This window comes from Carettochelys insculpta, chromosome 1 (genome assembly GCF_033958435.1).
Source record: "Carettochelys insculpta isolate YL-2023 chromosome 1, ASM3395843v1, whole genome shotgun sequence".
NCBI classification, from domain to species: Eukaryota; Metazoa; Chordata; order Testudines; family Carettochelyidae; genus Carettochelys; species Carettochelys insculpta.
In genome coordinates this window covers 283,113,720-283,126,376 of record NC_134137.1, presented here as the reverse complement: position 1 = coordinate 283,126,376, position 12,657 = coordinate 283,113,720, and the positions used below count along the sequence as shown (strand labels likewise).

General features: G+C 44.5%; 1 protein-coding gene across 1 annotated transcript in view; it reads right to left on the bottom strand.

Annotated features, from left to right (window-relative positions):
• Positions 1 to 3,088: 3,088 nt before the first annotated feature.
• The window catches only part of XPNPEP3 (X-prolyl aminopeptidase 3), a 74,652-nt gene continuing 65,083 nt past the window's right edge, over positions 3,089 to 12,657 (bottom strand). The window contains exon 10 of the mRNA XM_075009716.1: positions 3,089 to 3,731. Coding sequence (XP_074865817.1) covers positions 3,718 to 3,731 — 14 coding nt within the window. The 3' untranslated portion in view covers positions 3,089 to 3,717. The remainder of the gene's footprint in view (positions 3,732 to 12,657) is intronic.

Sequence of the window (12,657 nt, the reverse complement as noted above, 5' to 3'; positions counted from 1 at the left end):
GCCGTGTGCTGCCTTAAATGCAGTTTGGTGCCCAGTCCTGCCCCTGCGGCTCCTGCCCCATGAGGCTGTGGCTCGAGGAACGAAGTAGTTTTCTATCAGATTGGATGTATGAGGGGGGATTCCAGAGGACGGTCTAAATATACAAGCTTATGAAAAGGAGGGAGTCCCAGTGAAGAAGGCAGCCAAATCCTGCAGACATTCCTTGACCAATCTATTTTACCTCCAGCTGTTGACTGTAAGGAAATGAACAGAGGTGGGAAAAGTACCCAAAAAGTTACCTGAGTAAAAGTGCAGTGGCTTGGAGGGGGAAAATGTACTTAAGTACAAGTCAGGGATGTCCCTCTGGAAAATTACTTGAGGAAGAAATAAACACACACATCACATCTTGATTCTACTCAAGTATTCAGAAGTGAAAGCTGCTGTACTTTTACTTAAGTAACTTTGGGGTAGTTTTTTCCATCCAGCTCCTAATATTATGGTAAGGAAACAGTGTGAATAAAATTAGGTTTTGAGGGAGAAGGGCAAACAGTGAATGGTAGAAAATAGAGAAGAGCGGCAAAGTCAACCTTATAAAGTAAAAAAAATTTTAACCCCCTTTTCTAAATTATTCACTTAAGATTTTCCTGCCGATTTTGACTAATCTCCCTTTTCTTCCCTCAATTCTTGCAACCTGTTTTGCTGGTAAGAATCAGAGACTTAACTTTCCAGAGCAGGCTGCTAATCTTACTTGTCTGCATATACATTAAGACTAGACTTTATACTACACACTATTACCACACAATCAAAACAAAAAGCAGTCAAGTAGCGCTTTAAAGACTACCAAAATAGTTTGTTAGGTGAGCTTTTGTGGGACAGACCCACTTCTTCAGAAGTTTAGTATTACATATGTGTATAGCTACTGTTTTTATTACATGAGAAACCTCAATCATCCACTTCACAGAGGGAGAGCAGATGGGATTTCATTAACACATATAAGGACTGAGAGGTGGAAGTATCAGAGGGGTAGCTGTGTTAGTCTGTATGTTCAGAAACAACAGGAAGTCCTGTGGCACCTTATAGACTAACAGATATTTTGGAACATAAGCTTTTGTGGGCAAAGACCCGCTTTATCATCTGATGAAGTGGGTCTTTGCCCATAAAAGCTTATGCTCCAAAGTATCTGTTAGTCTATAAGGTGCCACAGGACTTGTTGTTTTTGAGAGGTGGAAGTTATCAAACAAGAAGAGCGGGACTATGGAGTATTTAGAGGGTATACAGTGGATGGCAATGGAAATGATGCTGTGACCTGTGCAGACTGAATGGCAATACATAGGATTTTTCAATTTATATGTGAAGTGTGAGTGGTGGTAGGAAGGGATCTCAAGCCTGTACCTTGAGGCAGGATGGAAATGCAGTGTGTGGAGGGGACACTGGTCCATGCCAGGAGAGCTAAGCAGCTGTAAGTAGAATATTAATAAGAAATGTCCTGACCTTTTTCATGTTTAAAATTCTCAGCCCTAAACTTGGACTTTTCATTGTTGTAGGAATATCCTTTTTCATCAATCATTTAATTGTAGATAAAGTTCACTTCTGCCCAGAGACTAAACATGGGAAATAACAGAGCTAAAGGAATGTGTGTGCTTTTAATGGAAACTCATAGCTAAGGATTCAACCAGAGTAGACCTTGATCTTGCAAATTGCTCTGAAAAGACAGATTTGTAGGTCTGCGTAGAGTCCCGCTGAAATCAATTGGGGTTTGCTTGGGCAGGCCAAAGGCAGAAATGGGACCTAATTCCTTAAATCATAGCCTCTTCTTATCACCCTTCCCCTCACTTACGTTCAGATGGACTCAGGTTTGTACACATTATTGTTGCCATTTATCCCCTTAATGGCAGTTAAAACTTTTGCCCAACTAACAATAGTTTAATTGAACTCGGGATTTCAGTGTAGTAGCCTTGAATTTACAACATTAGATTATTAACACACAACAGGGCCGTGTCCACACTGGAACAAAACTTCGAAATGGCCATGCAAATGGCCAAATTGAAGATTACTAATAAGGTGCCTCATTAGCATGCCACCGGCTGCAGCTCTTCGAAATTGCCACTTTTTGCTCCCGCGTGGCTCGTCCAAATGGGGGGGTCCTTTTTCGAAAGGACCCCGCCAACTTTGAAATCCCCTTATTCCTATCACCTTTCAAAAAGGACCCCTGTCTGGACAACCTGTGCGGGGGTGAAAAGCAGCAATTTCAAAGAGTGGTGGCCGGTAACATGCTAATGAGGTGCTGAATATGCATTTCAGCACCTCATTAGTAATCTTCGATTTGGCCATTTGCATGGCCATTTCGAAGTTTTGTGCCAGTGTAGACGTAGCCCAGATATGTAAAAAAATAATTAGACCCAGCACTGATTCCAAGTTGCCAGTACTGCACCAACTCTTGCCCCTCTTTCATTAAAAAATGTGTGACTGGCAGGTGTAAGGGCCAGCACTGAAAATAACAATAGCTAGCGCCTATGTAACACTTTCCATCCATAGATCTCTAGGCACCTTACCAAGGGAGTCAACATCATTATCGACATTTTACAGTTGGAGAAACTGAGGCACAAGCAGTGATGTTACATGCCCAGAGTCACCAAGCAGACCAGTGGTAGAGCTGAGCATAGAACCCAGGTGTCTTAAATCCCAGGCCCATTTGCTTCCCTCTTGATGACGCTGCTATCTCATGTCCCACATGACACCAAAGATCCAGTACCCTCCAGTCACTCTACATTGGGTCTTTGCATGGATGCAGGAAGGAGTAGGGAATAGGAATAGAGTGAGCTTTTCCTCGTATACAGATATACAACATCCTGGCAAATATCCCCTCTAAAAGTTCCTTACCAGAGCTGTGGAACAACCAGATTATATCCACCCCCTTTTCCCACAGCATTCATGTCATGTTTTAACGGAGACTCAGCACTTGAAGGGACAAGATATTTGGAAGTGTTTAAATCAGCTATACATAAACATCCCCTGAAAGACAAGATCACAGTTCTATTGAACAGAATGGACTTTTACCATTGTTTTTAATAGAAAAAGGGTTGAAAAGCAAGAAGAGTGCTCATAAATTTACAGTTATGCATATGCACAAGTGTTTGCAGGATCAGAGTCTAAGTCTACAAGCTACAAGAAGGCTATCCAGACAAATGTAACAAAAATGAAAATGCCTTATCTGCGTTATTAATATTAACACCTCAAATCATCAACATGGAAAATATTTACAGTTTAATTTGCCTGTCCCCATTGCTGCTATTCATGTACCTGCACTTCATTCCATGTGGATAGAGTTAGATGATCCCTTCTACCTTGTTCTTGTACTATTCACTGCTGTGTTGTGTTAGACATTACAAGGGAGTTGTTTAATGAAAGAGGAAAAGTTTTGAGAAAGGTATTTTCTCTGCATGAAAACAATTCTGCAGTTTTCCGAATCCTTTCTTTTACACAACCTGAATTCAATCCTAAATCTAGTTGATTAATGTCCCTTTAAATTAATGAGTCTCAGTATATAAATGATACTCCTCCACATCTGAGACATGAAAACATACATTAGGATGCATGCACTGGATAAGTTTTTCAATTAATTTAAAATTGCTATTACCTCAAAAAAACTATAACCTTCCATTCTCAGCTGACGTCGTCACAGAATGGTGGCTGCTGATGTGTAAAAGCCATGCAATCAGCAATCTTGTATGTCTCGGTTTATGATCCATTGTCTGTCGGTGAAGGAAAAGATGTGGCAATAAAAAAGTTTAACTGAATCCTGCTGTACAAAAAAGGTAGTTTTTAAAAAGACCTCTTTGTTAAAGGCATTGCAATATAGAGAGACTAAATAGAGATGTGCACCATTTCTCTTAGTGCTGAATGGAATGTGAGATATATAATCTGTATATCTACATACATACGTAGACAGACCCAGGAAAGCACTTTCATTACAGATCCCAAAGTGCTTTACAGATAAAGCATGATGGGGGGGGGGGGGGCGTTTCTAACCATCTTCCATCTAACCATCTTCTTGGTTTACTTAAACATGATTAAACTATAGATTCAATTTATTTTGGAACCCCATCTATTTTATGAAGAAGCCCAGTTCCCTGCGTAAGGCTGTGTATTATTTTACCACAAGAAGGAGGGAGGTAGCACTGGCTGCTGCAGAAAGAGATAGGTGGTCACTTCACAAAGCATCAGTCCAAGAATAAATAAAACACTGTTAGTCCAAAGTACCATTGATGCTTTTAAGATTGGACCATTTTTCAAATTACCAGGGAAATGAGGAGGAAAATGAAAGGACACTGCAAAGCTGAGGAGATGGGGACACAGAAATACTGAGCAATTCAATGCACATGACAAGTTTCCTGAATCAAGTAAGTCCCCACACCAATTGCTAACTTCTCCAATGCCTGAATACAAGTTGACCTCCCCCACAATTGTTGAAGCTTCCCATGCCTTCTAAAATAAGATCTCAATACACTAGCCTCAAATGCTAAAATCTTCCCAAAACCCAATAAAGACAAGTTCCTTTGAGTCCAATCCCCTCTAATCATCTCCTGGCACCTTTACCCAATTGCCCTTAAAAATGCACTTTTTTAACTTGGAAAATGAGTGTCTGAATGGGTATGTTAACAGAGGACAATATGTGGTACCTGGCCCTTAGTTTGTGCATCCTGTTCAAGGAGCTGCAAGGAAGAAGGCAGAAAGCTAATGCCCTGCTGACAGCACTGAACAAGAGCATTATCTCTCTTGGTGGTCACTCAATAACAAGTAGGATGTCTTCACATCACCTTCCTATTTGTGAGTCTGTTGATGGCTGATCAGCCCAATTATGGAGCCGCAGATCTTATCAGAGAAGAGGCAGGGGTTGGTAGCTATTGGAGGGGGAGGGACAATTTTTGATGCTCTTTTCTTCTTCTCTGCCTCTCCTCATCTGCACTGCAGTGGGACCTCTCAAACTGCGCCACCCCCTCACAGGTTATTGTTCTCCATTTGGGACCGTCTTGGGCAAAGTTCTCCCAAGTGTTGATACTGATGCTGCACTTTTTCGTGGTGCCTTCAGCAGTCCTTATATCACGTCCACTGGCCCCCAATGCTCCTCTGTCCTTCCTCCAATTCGGAAAACGAAATCTGTTTTGGGAGGCGCTGATCAGACATCTGACCCACATGACCAATCCAACTAAGTTGGTGTTGAATGATAATGGTGTCAATGCTGCTCATGTTCGACTTTTCCAGGACACCACTATTTGTGTGTCTATCCTCCCAAGAGATATTTAGAATTCTCCTGAGGCAGTGTTGATGATATTGTTCTAGTGCCTTCAGATGACACTTGTATGTTGTACAGGTTTCACATGCATATAGTAGCATTGGAGCTTTGTCTTGAGATAGATGTCCCAGTTCTCAAAGACTCTTTGTCTCAGGTGGGCAAAAGCAGCATCTGCACAGCTCAAATGATGCTGGATTTCCACACCAGTGTCGATTTTAGCAGAAAGATGACTTCCAAGCTGTGGGAAGTGCTCCACATTTTCCAGCAGTTCTCCCTTGACTTCAATAGAAGGTGCATGAGATTGTCCCGTCAGTGAAGGTTGGTCGAACACCTTGATCTTTTTGATGTTCAGTACGAGGCTGAGATTCTCATATGCTTCAGCAAGGGCACTTAAGATGATCTGAAGAGCAGTGGGAGAAAGAGTAACAACCATGTTGTCATCCACATACTGGAGCTCCATAATTGAGGTTGTGGAGGTCTTGCTTTTAGCCTTCTGTCTCCTGAGATTGAAAAGCTTCCCATTCATTCTATAGACAATCTTCACACCATCTGGAAGCTTGCCATCAATGAGGTGAAGGGTCATGTCAATGAAGATGCAGAACAGTGACGGGGCAATGATGCAGCCTTACTTGACCCCCATTTTGACCTCAAAGGGGTCACTTTGGGATCCACTGTTACTCAATACCATGGTAGTCACATCACCATGAAGCAGCCTTAAAAGGCTTAATGAATTTTTGGTGGCAGCCGATCTTCGAGAGGATAGTCCACAGGGTGCTACAACAGCCTGAGTCAAAGGCTTTGGTCAGGTCGATGAAACTCATATATAAGGGATGGTTGTGTTCATGACATTTTTCTTGCAGTTGCTGGGCAGTGAAGATCAAACCTACTGTGCCTTGGAATGATCAGAAACCACACTGGGATTCTGGGAGAATTTCTTCTGAGAGTGACAGGAATCAGTTCGCAAGGATTTGAGCTAACATTTTCCCTGCTCTTGCTAGGAGGGAGATACCACTATAGTTTCCACACTCCAACTTGTTATCCTTGTTGAAAAGACTGATGGTCAATGTGTCTGAAATCTTGTGGCATCTGCTCCTTATCCCGGATCTTGAGAATCAGGAGGTGGAGCGGCATTATACCATTATACCCCCAAGTTCCTGGATTTTAGGCTAAGTCAGCACTAGCTAGAACAGATAACTCTGTAAATAAATGATTTATTTGCTTTTTAAGAGTGATGTTACCTGAGCCATTAAGAATCCAATTGCCAGTCCTAACTACAGAGTCACCACACCAGCAACAACTTCCATCCCAAGCTCCAACCCCCGACCCTGAGTGCCCCACAATCAAGCCCATTCGCACAGATGCACATCGTTGTATGTGGGGTAGGGGAGAGCATGTTTCCTGAGGACCCCAAGCAGGCTGTGTAAGACAGAACAGAGAAATCACAGACTGTGGCCACAGATCTGCTTGACATGACGGATCTCCTCCGGCAGTCTGCAGATAGGATTGGGGCATGTCCTCTATCACCCCATTATTCACAGTGCACCAAGACTGAAGAACCTCTCTGGGGTGGCTGTCACCCTAGCCAATGTGCATGCCTGAGGGAAAGGAAAAATGAAGCGCCTCAGAAGAACAGGATGAGGAGACACTATGGAACCCTTTCCCTTGCCCACCTTCACTAGTTCTCATGATGATGAGGGCAGGGCTGTGCATGAGCAATACTGGTGTGGGTCAAATTGGAAGAGCTTCATCAAGGAAAGTTTCTCTTCCTCACTGCTTGGGGTATCTTATAGCAGAAAGGAAGGGAAGAGAGCACTTCACCACTGTATATATGCCCTCACTGTTACAGTGTTATAGCATGCTGGAACTGGAAGGGACATCAAGAAGTTGTCAAGTCCAGTCTCCTGCCCTCACAGCAGGACCAAGCACCATCTTTGTCACCTGTTAGATATTTGTCTGACCTGTTCTTAAATATCTCCAATGATGGAGATTTTACAACTACCCTCAACAATTTATTCCAGTACTTCACCACTCTGACAGCTAAGAATTTTTTCCTAATGTCCAACCTAAACCTTCCTTGTTGCAATTTAAGCCCATTGCTTCTTGTCCTATCATCAGAGGCTAAAAAGAATAGTTTTTCTCTCTCCTCCTTGTAACACCCTTTTAGGTACTTGAAAGCTGTTATCACATCCTCTGTCACCCTTCTCTTTTCCAAACTAAACAAATCCAATTCTTTTAATCTTCTCTCATAGGTCATATTTTCTAGACCTTTAATCCTTTCAGTTGCTCTTCTCTGGACCCTCTCCAATTTCTCCACATATTTCCTAAAATGTGGTGACCAGAACTGGACACAATATCCTAGGTGAGGCCTCATCAGCGCAGGGTAAAGTGGAAGAATTCTCTCTTGTGTCTTGCTCACAACACTACTGTTAATGCATCTCAGAATCACATTTGCTTTTTTTGCAACAGCGTCTCACTGTTGACTCATACGTTGCTTGTGGTCCACTACGACCCTAGATCCCTTTCTGCAGTACTCTTTTCTAGGGAGTCACTTCCCATTTTGTATGTGTGAAACTGATTGTTCCTCCCTAAGTGGAGTACTTTGCATTTGTCCTTATCGAACTTCATCCTATTTTCCTCAGACCTTTTCTCCATTTTGTCCAGATCATTTTGTATTCTGACCTAATCCTCCAAAGCACTTGCAACCCCTCCCAGCTTGGCATCATCTGTAAACTTGATAAGCGTACTCTCTACCCCGTTACCTAAATCATTGATGTAAACTATTCAAGAGTGCTGTCTTGCTGCTGGTGGCTCTGCTTGAGGAGTTAGTCTGATGGTGCTCTGGACAGTGAAAAGTGGAAAAACACCAGTTTTCAGCCCAGTTTTCACCCAGCAGTAACAATCAGAAGGAAAGTGTCACTGTTTAAGACACGTTTCATTAATAAACATGACGTGTAATATGCTGAGGGTTCACTCTCCAACTTTTGCTGTCATAATGTGTTGGTGCAGCTGAAGCCCACTAAGTATACTAGCACCAGATATGCATGCACTATCTGTTCTTCAGATGCCCAAACCTGCACATTCAACTCACAAATAATTACTGGGTCGAAACTGTGTCAGCAGTTATTTATACGCACAGAACTCCTGTGGTTTTTAAACCACCAAGCCTTGCCTGCAGCACACTCAGCCTTCTCCAAGCTCAAGGTCTGAACCAGGCACTAAGTATCTCTTGCAGTGGAAGGCAGAGATCTAATTACAGGACTAAAGAGATAGATGTGGATTCTATAGATTATCTTGCTCAATATGTTGTTGACCACAATATGCCTCCGAATTTATCTACGCTGGCAAGTTTTGTTGAGGAAAAGTGCCTTCTGCTGAAAAAACAACATGAGTGTTCACACTGCAACTTTTATCACAAAAAACCCCCAAAACAAACAACCAAAACCAAAACCCAAAAACCCCCCAAAACCCAGCCATTTTTGTAGACAAAAAGGCATCCAGGACCATGAGGGACATTTTTTCTTTTCCTCTCCCTTGCCGTGTCTACACGAGCCCAAATCTTCGAAATGGCCATGCAAATGGCCACTTTGAAGATTACTAATGAGGTGCTGAAATGCATATTCAGCGCCTCATTAGCATGCTGGTGGCCGTGGCTCTTCAAAATTGCTGCGGCTTGCTGCCATGCGGCTCATCCAGATGGGAGTCCTTTTCGCAAGGACCCTGCCAACTTCAAAATCCCCTTATTCCTATTTTGCTGATAGGAATAAGGGGATTTTGAAGTTCCTGGGGTCCTTTCGAAAAGGAACCCCATCTGGATGAGCCACACAGCAGTGAGCCGTGGCAATTTTGAAATGCCGCGGCTGCCGGCATCCTAACGAGTCATTAGTAATCTTCAAACTGGCCATTTGCATGGCCATTTTGAAGATCTGGGCTAGTGCAGATGTTGCCCGTGTGTTGTCTACAAATATGCAGCGTAGACGCCTCGAGGCATTTTGTCACAGATTCTGGTATCCAGGAAGTGTTCCACAACTCCCAATCAGCCACCCTGGTCAGCAGTTTGACCTCTGCTGCCCTGCAGCCACATGACCAACTACCCATTCCATCCCTTTGCAGGCTCCACAAAATTGAAATCTGATTTCCTGCTGCCAGACCCCTTGGACACCCATGAGTGCCTTGTGAGCTGGCTCAGCATGCAGTGGTCTTATGGCATCTTCCCAGGTGTCCATACCTGGCCACTGCTCCAAACAGATCCCAGCTTGGACCACCATGGAGCTGTTGGATCTTACCAGTGTATGGGGAGACCTTTGTTCAGTTCCAGCTGTGAGTGACCTGTAGGAATTGGGACACGTACAGACACATTTCTTGATCCGTGTGTGAAAAGGGATATAAGCAGGACATGTTGCAGTGCAGAGCTAAGATTAAAAATCTCAGACAGGCTTATCACAAGACGCAGGAAGCGAACTGATTCTCCGGTGCTTCACCAAAGACCTGCCCTTTCTGTCCTTGGTAGACGCCCCACCTCCACGGCCAAGAGCCCCAGGGATACTTCAGAGAGCACGGAGGCAGTACCCAGAGGACCTAACCAGTGTTCCCTCTAATATTTTTCATCCATGTGCAGATATTTTTGCATCCATCTGGGGTCTAAATTTTGTATGTGCACCACCAATAGAAACCACAATACTATTTGTGGGCACTCTGCTAATCAGCTGGATGGCATTCAAATCTCTCCTCAGCGGCTGCACAAGCTCACATCTTACAGGGAACACAGGACCTAACCTGCAGAACAAAATCATAGATAAAGTGGTTGAGGTAGATGAGGACCATGGGCTCCTCCTGGGTCACTGAACAACCGGAGGCTGCTCTCCACAGTGCACAGACATAGCCATTTTGAGCAACTGCTGCCCAGATACCAGGAAACGGGATGAGATGCAGCGTACGTGGCTGTGGCTTGTGGAGTGGAAAAGTGGGAGGCTGGCTGTGTTCCTGTGAGCAGTATGTATCCCCATGTGCAGCTAATCAGTATGGGCTGAGCAGGCTGTTGATGCTTGCCCTGATCTCAGCAGAAGCCTGTGGAGAGAGGCTATCAAAACTTTTCCAAAGATACCTGTAAATTTTCCACTGCAGATTCCACAGCAGTACAGCTTTGTCCCCTCCCCTGTTGCAGGACACTAACCCATACCATTCATCAATCACTTAATCAGGAAGTGAAGCAGAACATAGGTGGGCTATGTATGGAACAGGATGAAAGCCACAAGACTGGAGAAGTTGTGCCCTGGTTTCCTTGCTTAACCTGAGCAGGGAGATGTTTGCCAGGATGTTACCACCTGTGGAGAAATGTGGCATAATTAAAAGTGTTCCAGCAAAGAGATTTTTCTAGCCCTGTCTGGAATTTCTTTTGTCCCTATGCATAAGTGCCAGCCAGCCATCCCCACCATCTCTCTCACCATGGTTATGGGGCATGCTGAGATGTGTTCTTTGCAAGGGTCAGCAGGAAAGTGAGTGGAAGTGTTAGAAAATGAGTTTGATAGTGAAATAGTACAGTGTAGGACTCAATGTGAACAGACTCCTTTTTGTGCATTGTGCTGAACAGCAAAGGCCTTGACCACCTCACCACATCACATACTGTGTTGGAGAGGTTGCAGCAGATAAGAAAGCGTCCTAGAAAAAACAGGAAGGATTTGGTTCTTGGAGTGATAAGAGTGAGTGAGTGCAGATATTGGGAACAATATTTGGAAAGGGAGCTAAGGAACCATGAGACAAATGGGCCCTTACCAGGCAGGCCACAGAACGTATGATCAGGATGATGAGGGAGCAGACTGAGATCTTCAAGCATTTAGTGAAGCAGCACAGTGAGCCAACAGGCATTCCCTACCTCACCTTCCCCGGCAGTAGGTTTGAAATTCTGAGTCCAGCACCACCTCCTTTATGCCTTCCCTTCCCTTTCCCCCTCTCTGAGAATATTCATTTTCCCATCCACTCCACTTCCTTGCCTAACTTTGATTAGGACACCTGAACCTACACCCATTTGTGAATTGCCAGCAACAGCTCTCAGGCATGCTTTATTGCATTTCAGTGCACAGGTCTTTAAAGAGGGGAGGGGGGTCCCAGTAAAAAGGAGGGCCAGAGCTGACTCTCCCTTTTACTGGGACCCCCCCTCTTTAAATACTCCTTTGAACCTCTCCCCCGACTCATGCATCTGATGAAGCGGGTCTTTACCCACGAAAGCTTATGCTTCAAAATATCTGTTTGTATATAAGGTGCCACAGGACTGCTTGTTGTCTTTTCTCTGGCTTCCCTGGCCAAGGGAATCTGCCAGTATCCCTTGGTCAAGTCAAGAGCAGACAGGAAGTGGGCCTTTCCCAGTCTATCTATCAATTCATCAATACGTGGCATGGGGTATGCATCAAATTTGGACACTTTGTTTAATTTTCAGAAATCGTTACAAAACCAGAGGCTGCCATCCGGCTTGGGCACCAAGACGATTGGGCTGGACCACTGGGTATGGGACTCCTCAATAACACCCAGCTCCAGCATCTTCAGCACCTCCCTGTGGACCTCCTCCCATTTTGTTTCTGGGAGCCTGTAAGACCTCACATACACCCTTGCCTCTGAGTTGGTGACAATGTAGTGTTCCACATCCGTGGTTCATCCACATCCGCATCGGTGGGCTTGCTGAAAACACATCTAAATATTGTTTGAACATTGTTGAGAACCTCCCTCCATTGGTCAGTGCTTAGCTCTGGAGAGATTCACACCTGCATCTTGTGGTCTTCCTCTGGCACCGGCATGCTCAGGGAGGCTGGCCGCCACTTCCAGTCCCGCCGAAGGTTTTAGTAAGTTAGTGTGGTAGATCTGCTCAGTCTTCTGATGGTCAGGTTGTTGTACCTTGTAGTTCACTTTCCCTAGGGCCTCAACAATCTCATAGGGCCCTGCCACTGAGCGAGGAGCTTGATCTCCACCAATCAGCACAAATACCATCAACCAATCCCCAACCTTGAATTTCCAGACAGTCACCTGGCTGTTATAGTTTGTCTGCCGAGCTTCTTGGGCCTGCTCCAGGTGTTCCTGAACGATGGGCACAACCTTGGCCATCCGGTCCTTCATCTGGATGACATGCTTAATGATATTGCGCCCTTGATTCAGATGTTCCTCCCTGGTCTCTTTCGTGTGGTCCAGGATACCTCAGGGGTTCCACCCATACAGTAGCTTGAATGGAGAAAACCCTATGGATGCCTGAGGAACCTCCCAGCCAGCAAACATTAAGTATGGGAGTGGGGTGTCCCAGTCTCTCCCATCCTGGCTCACTACCTTGCAGATCATGCTTTTGAGGGTGCGGTTGAATTGTTCGACAAGGCCATCTATCTGTGGATGGTATACCGATGTCCTCA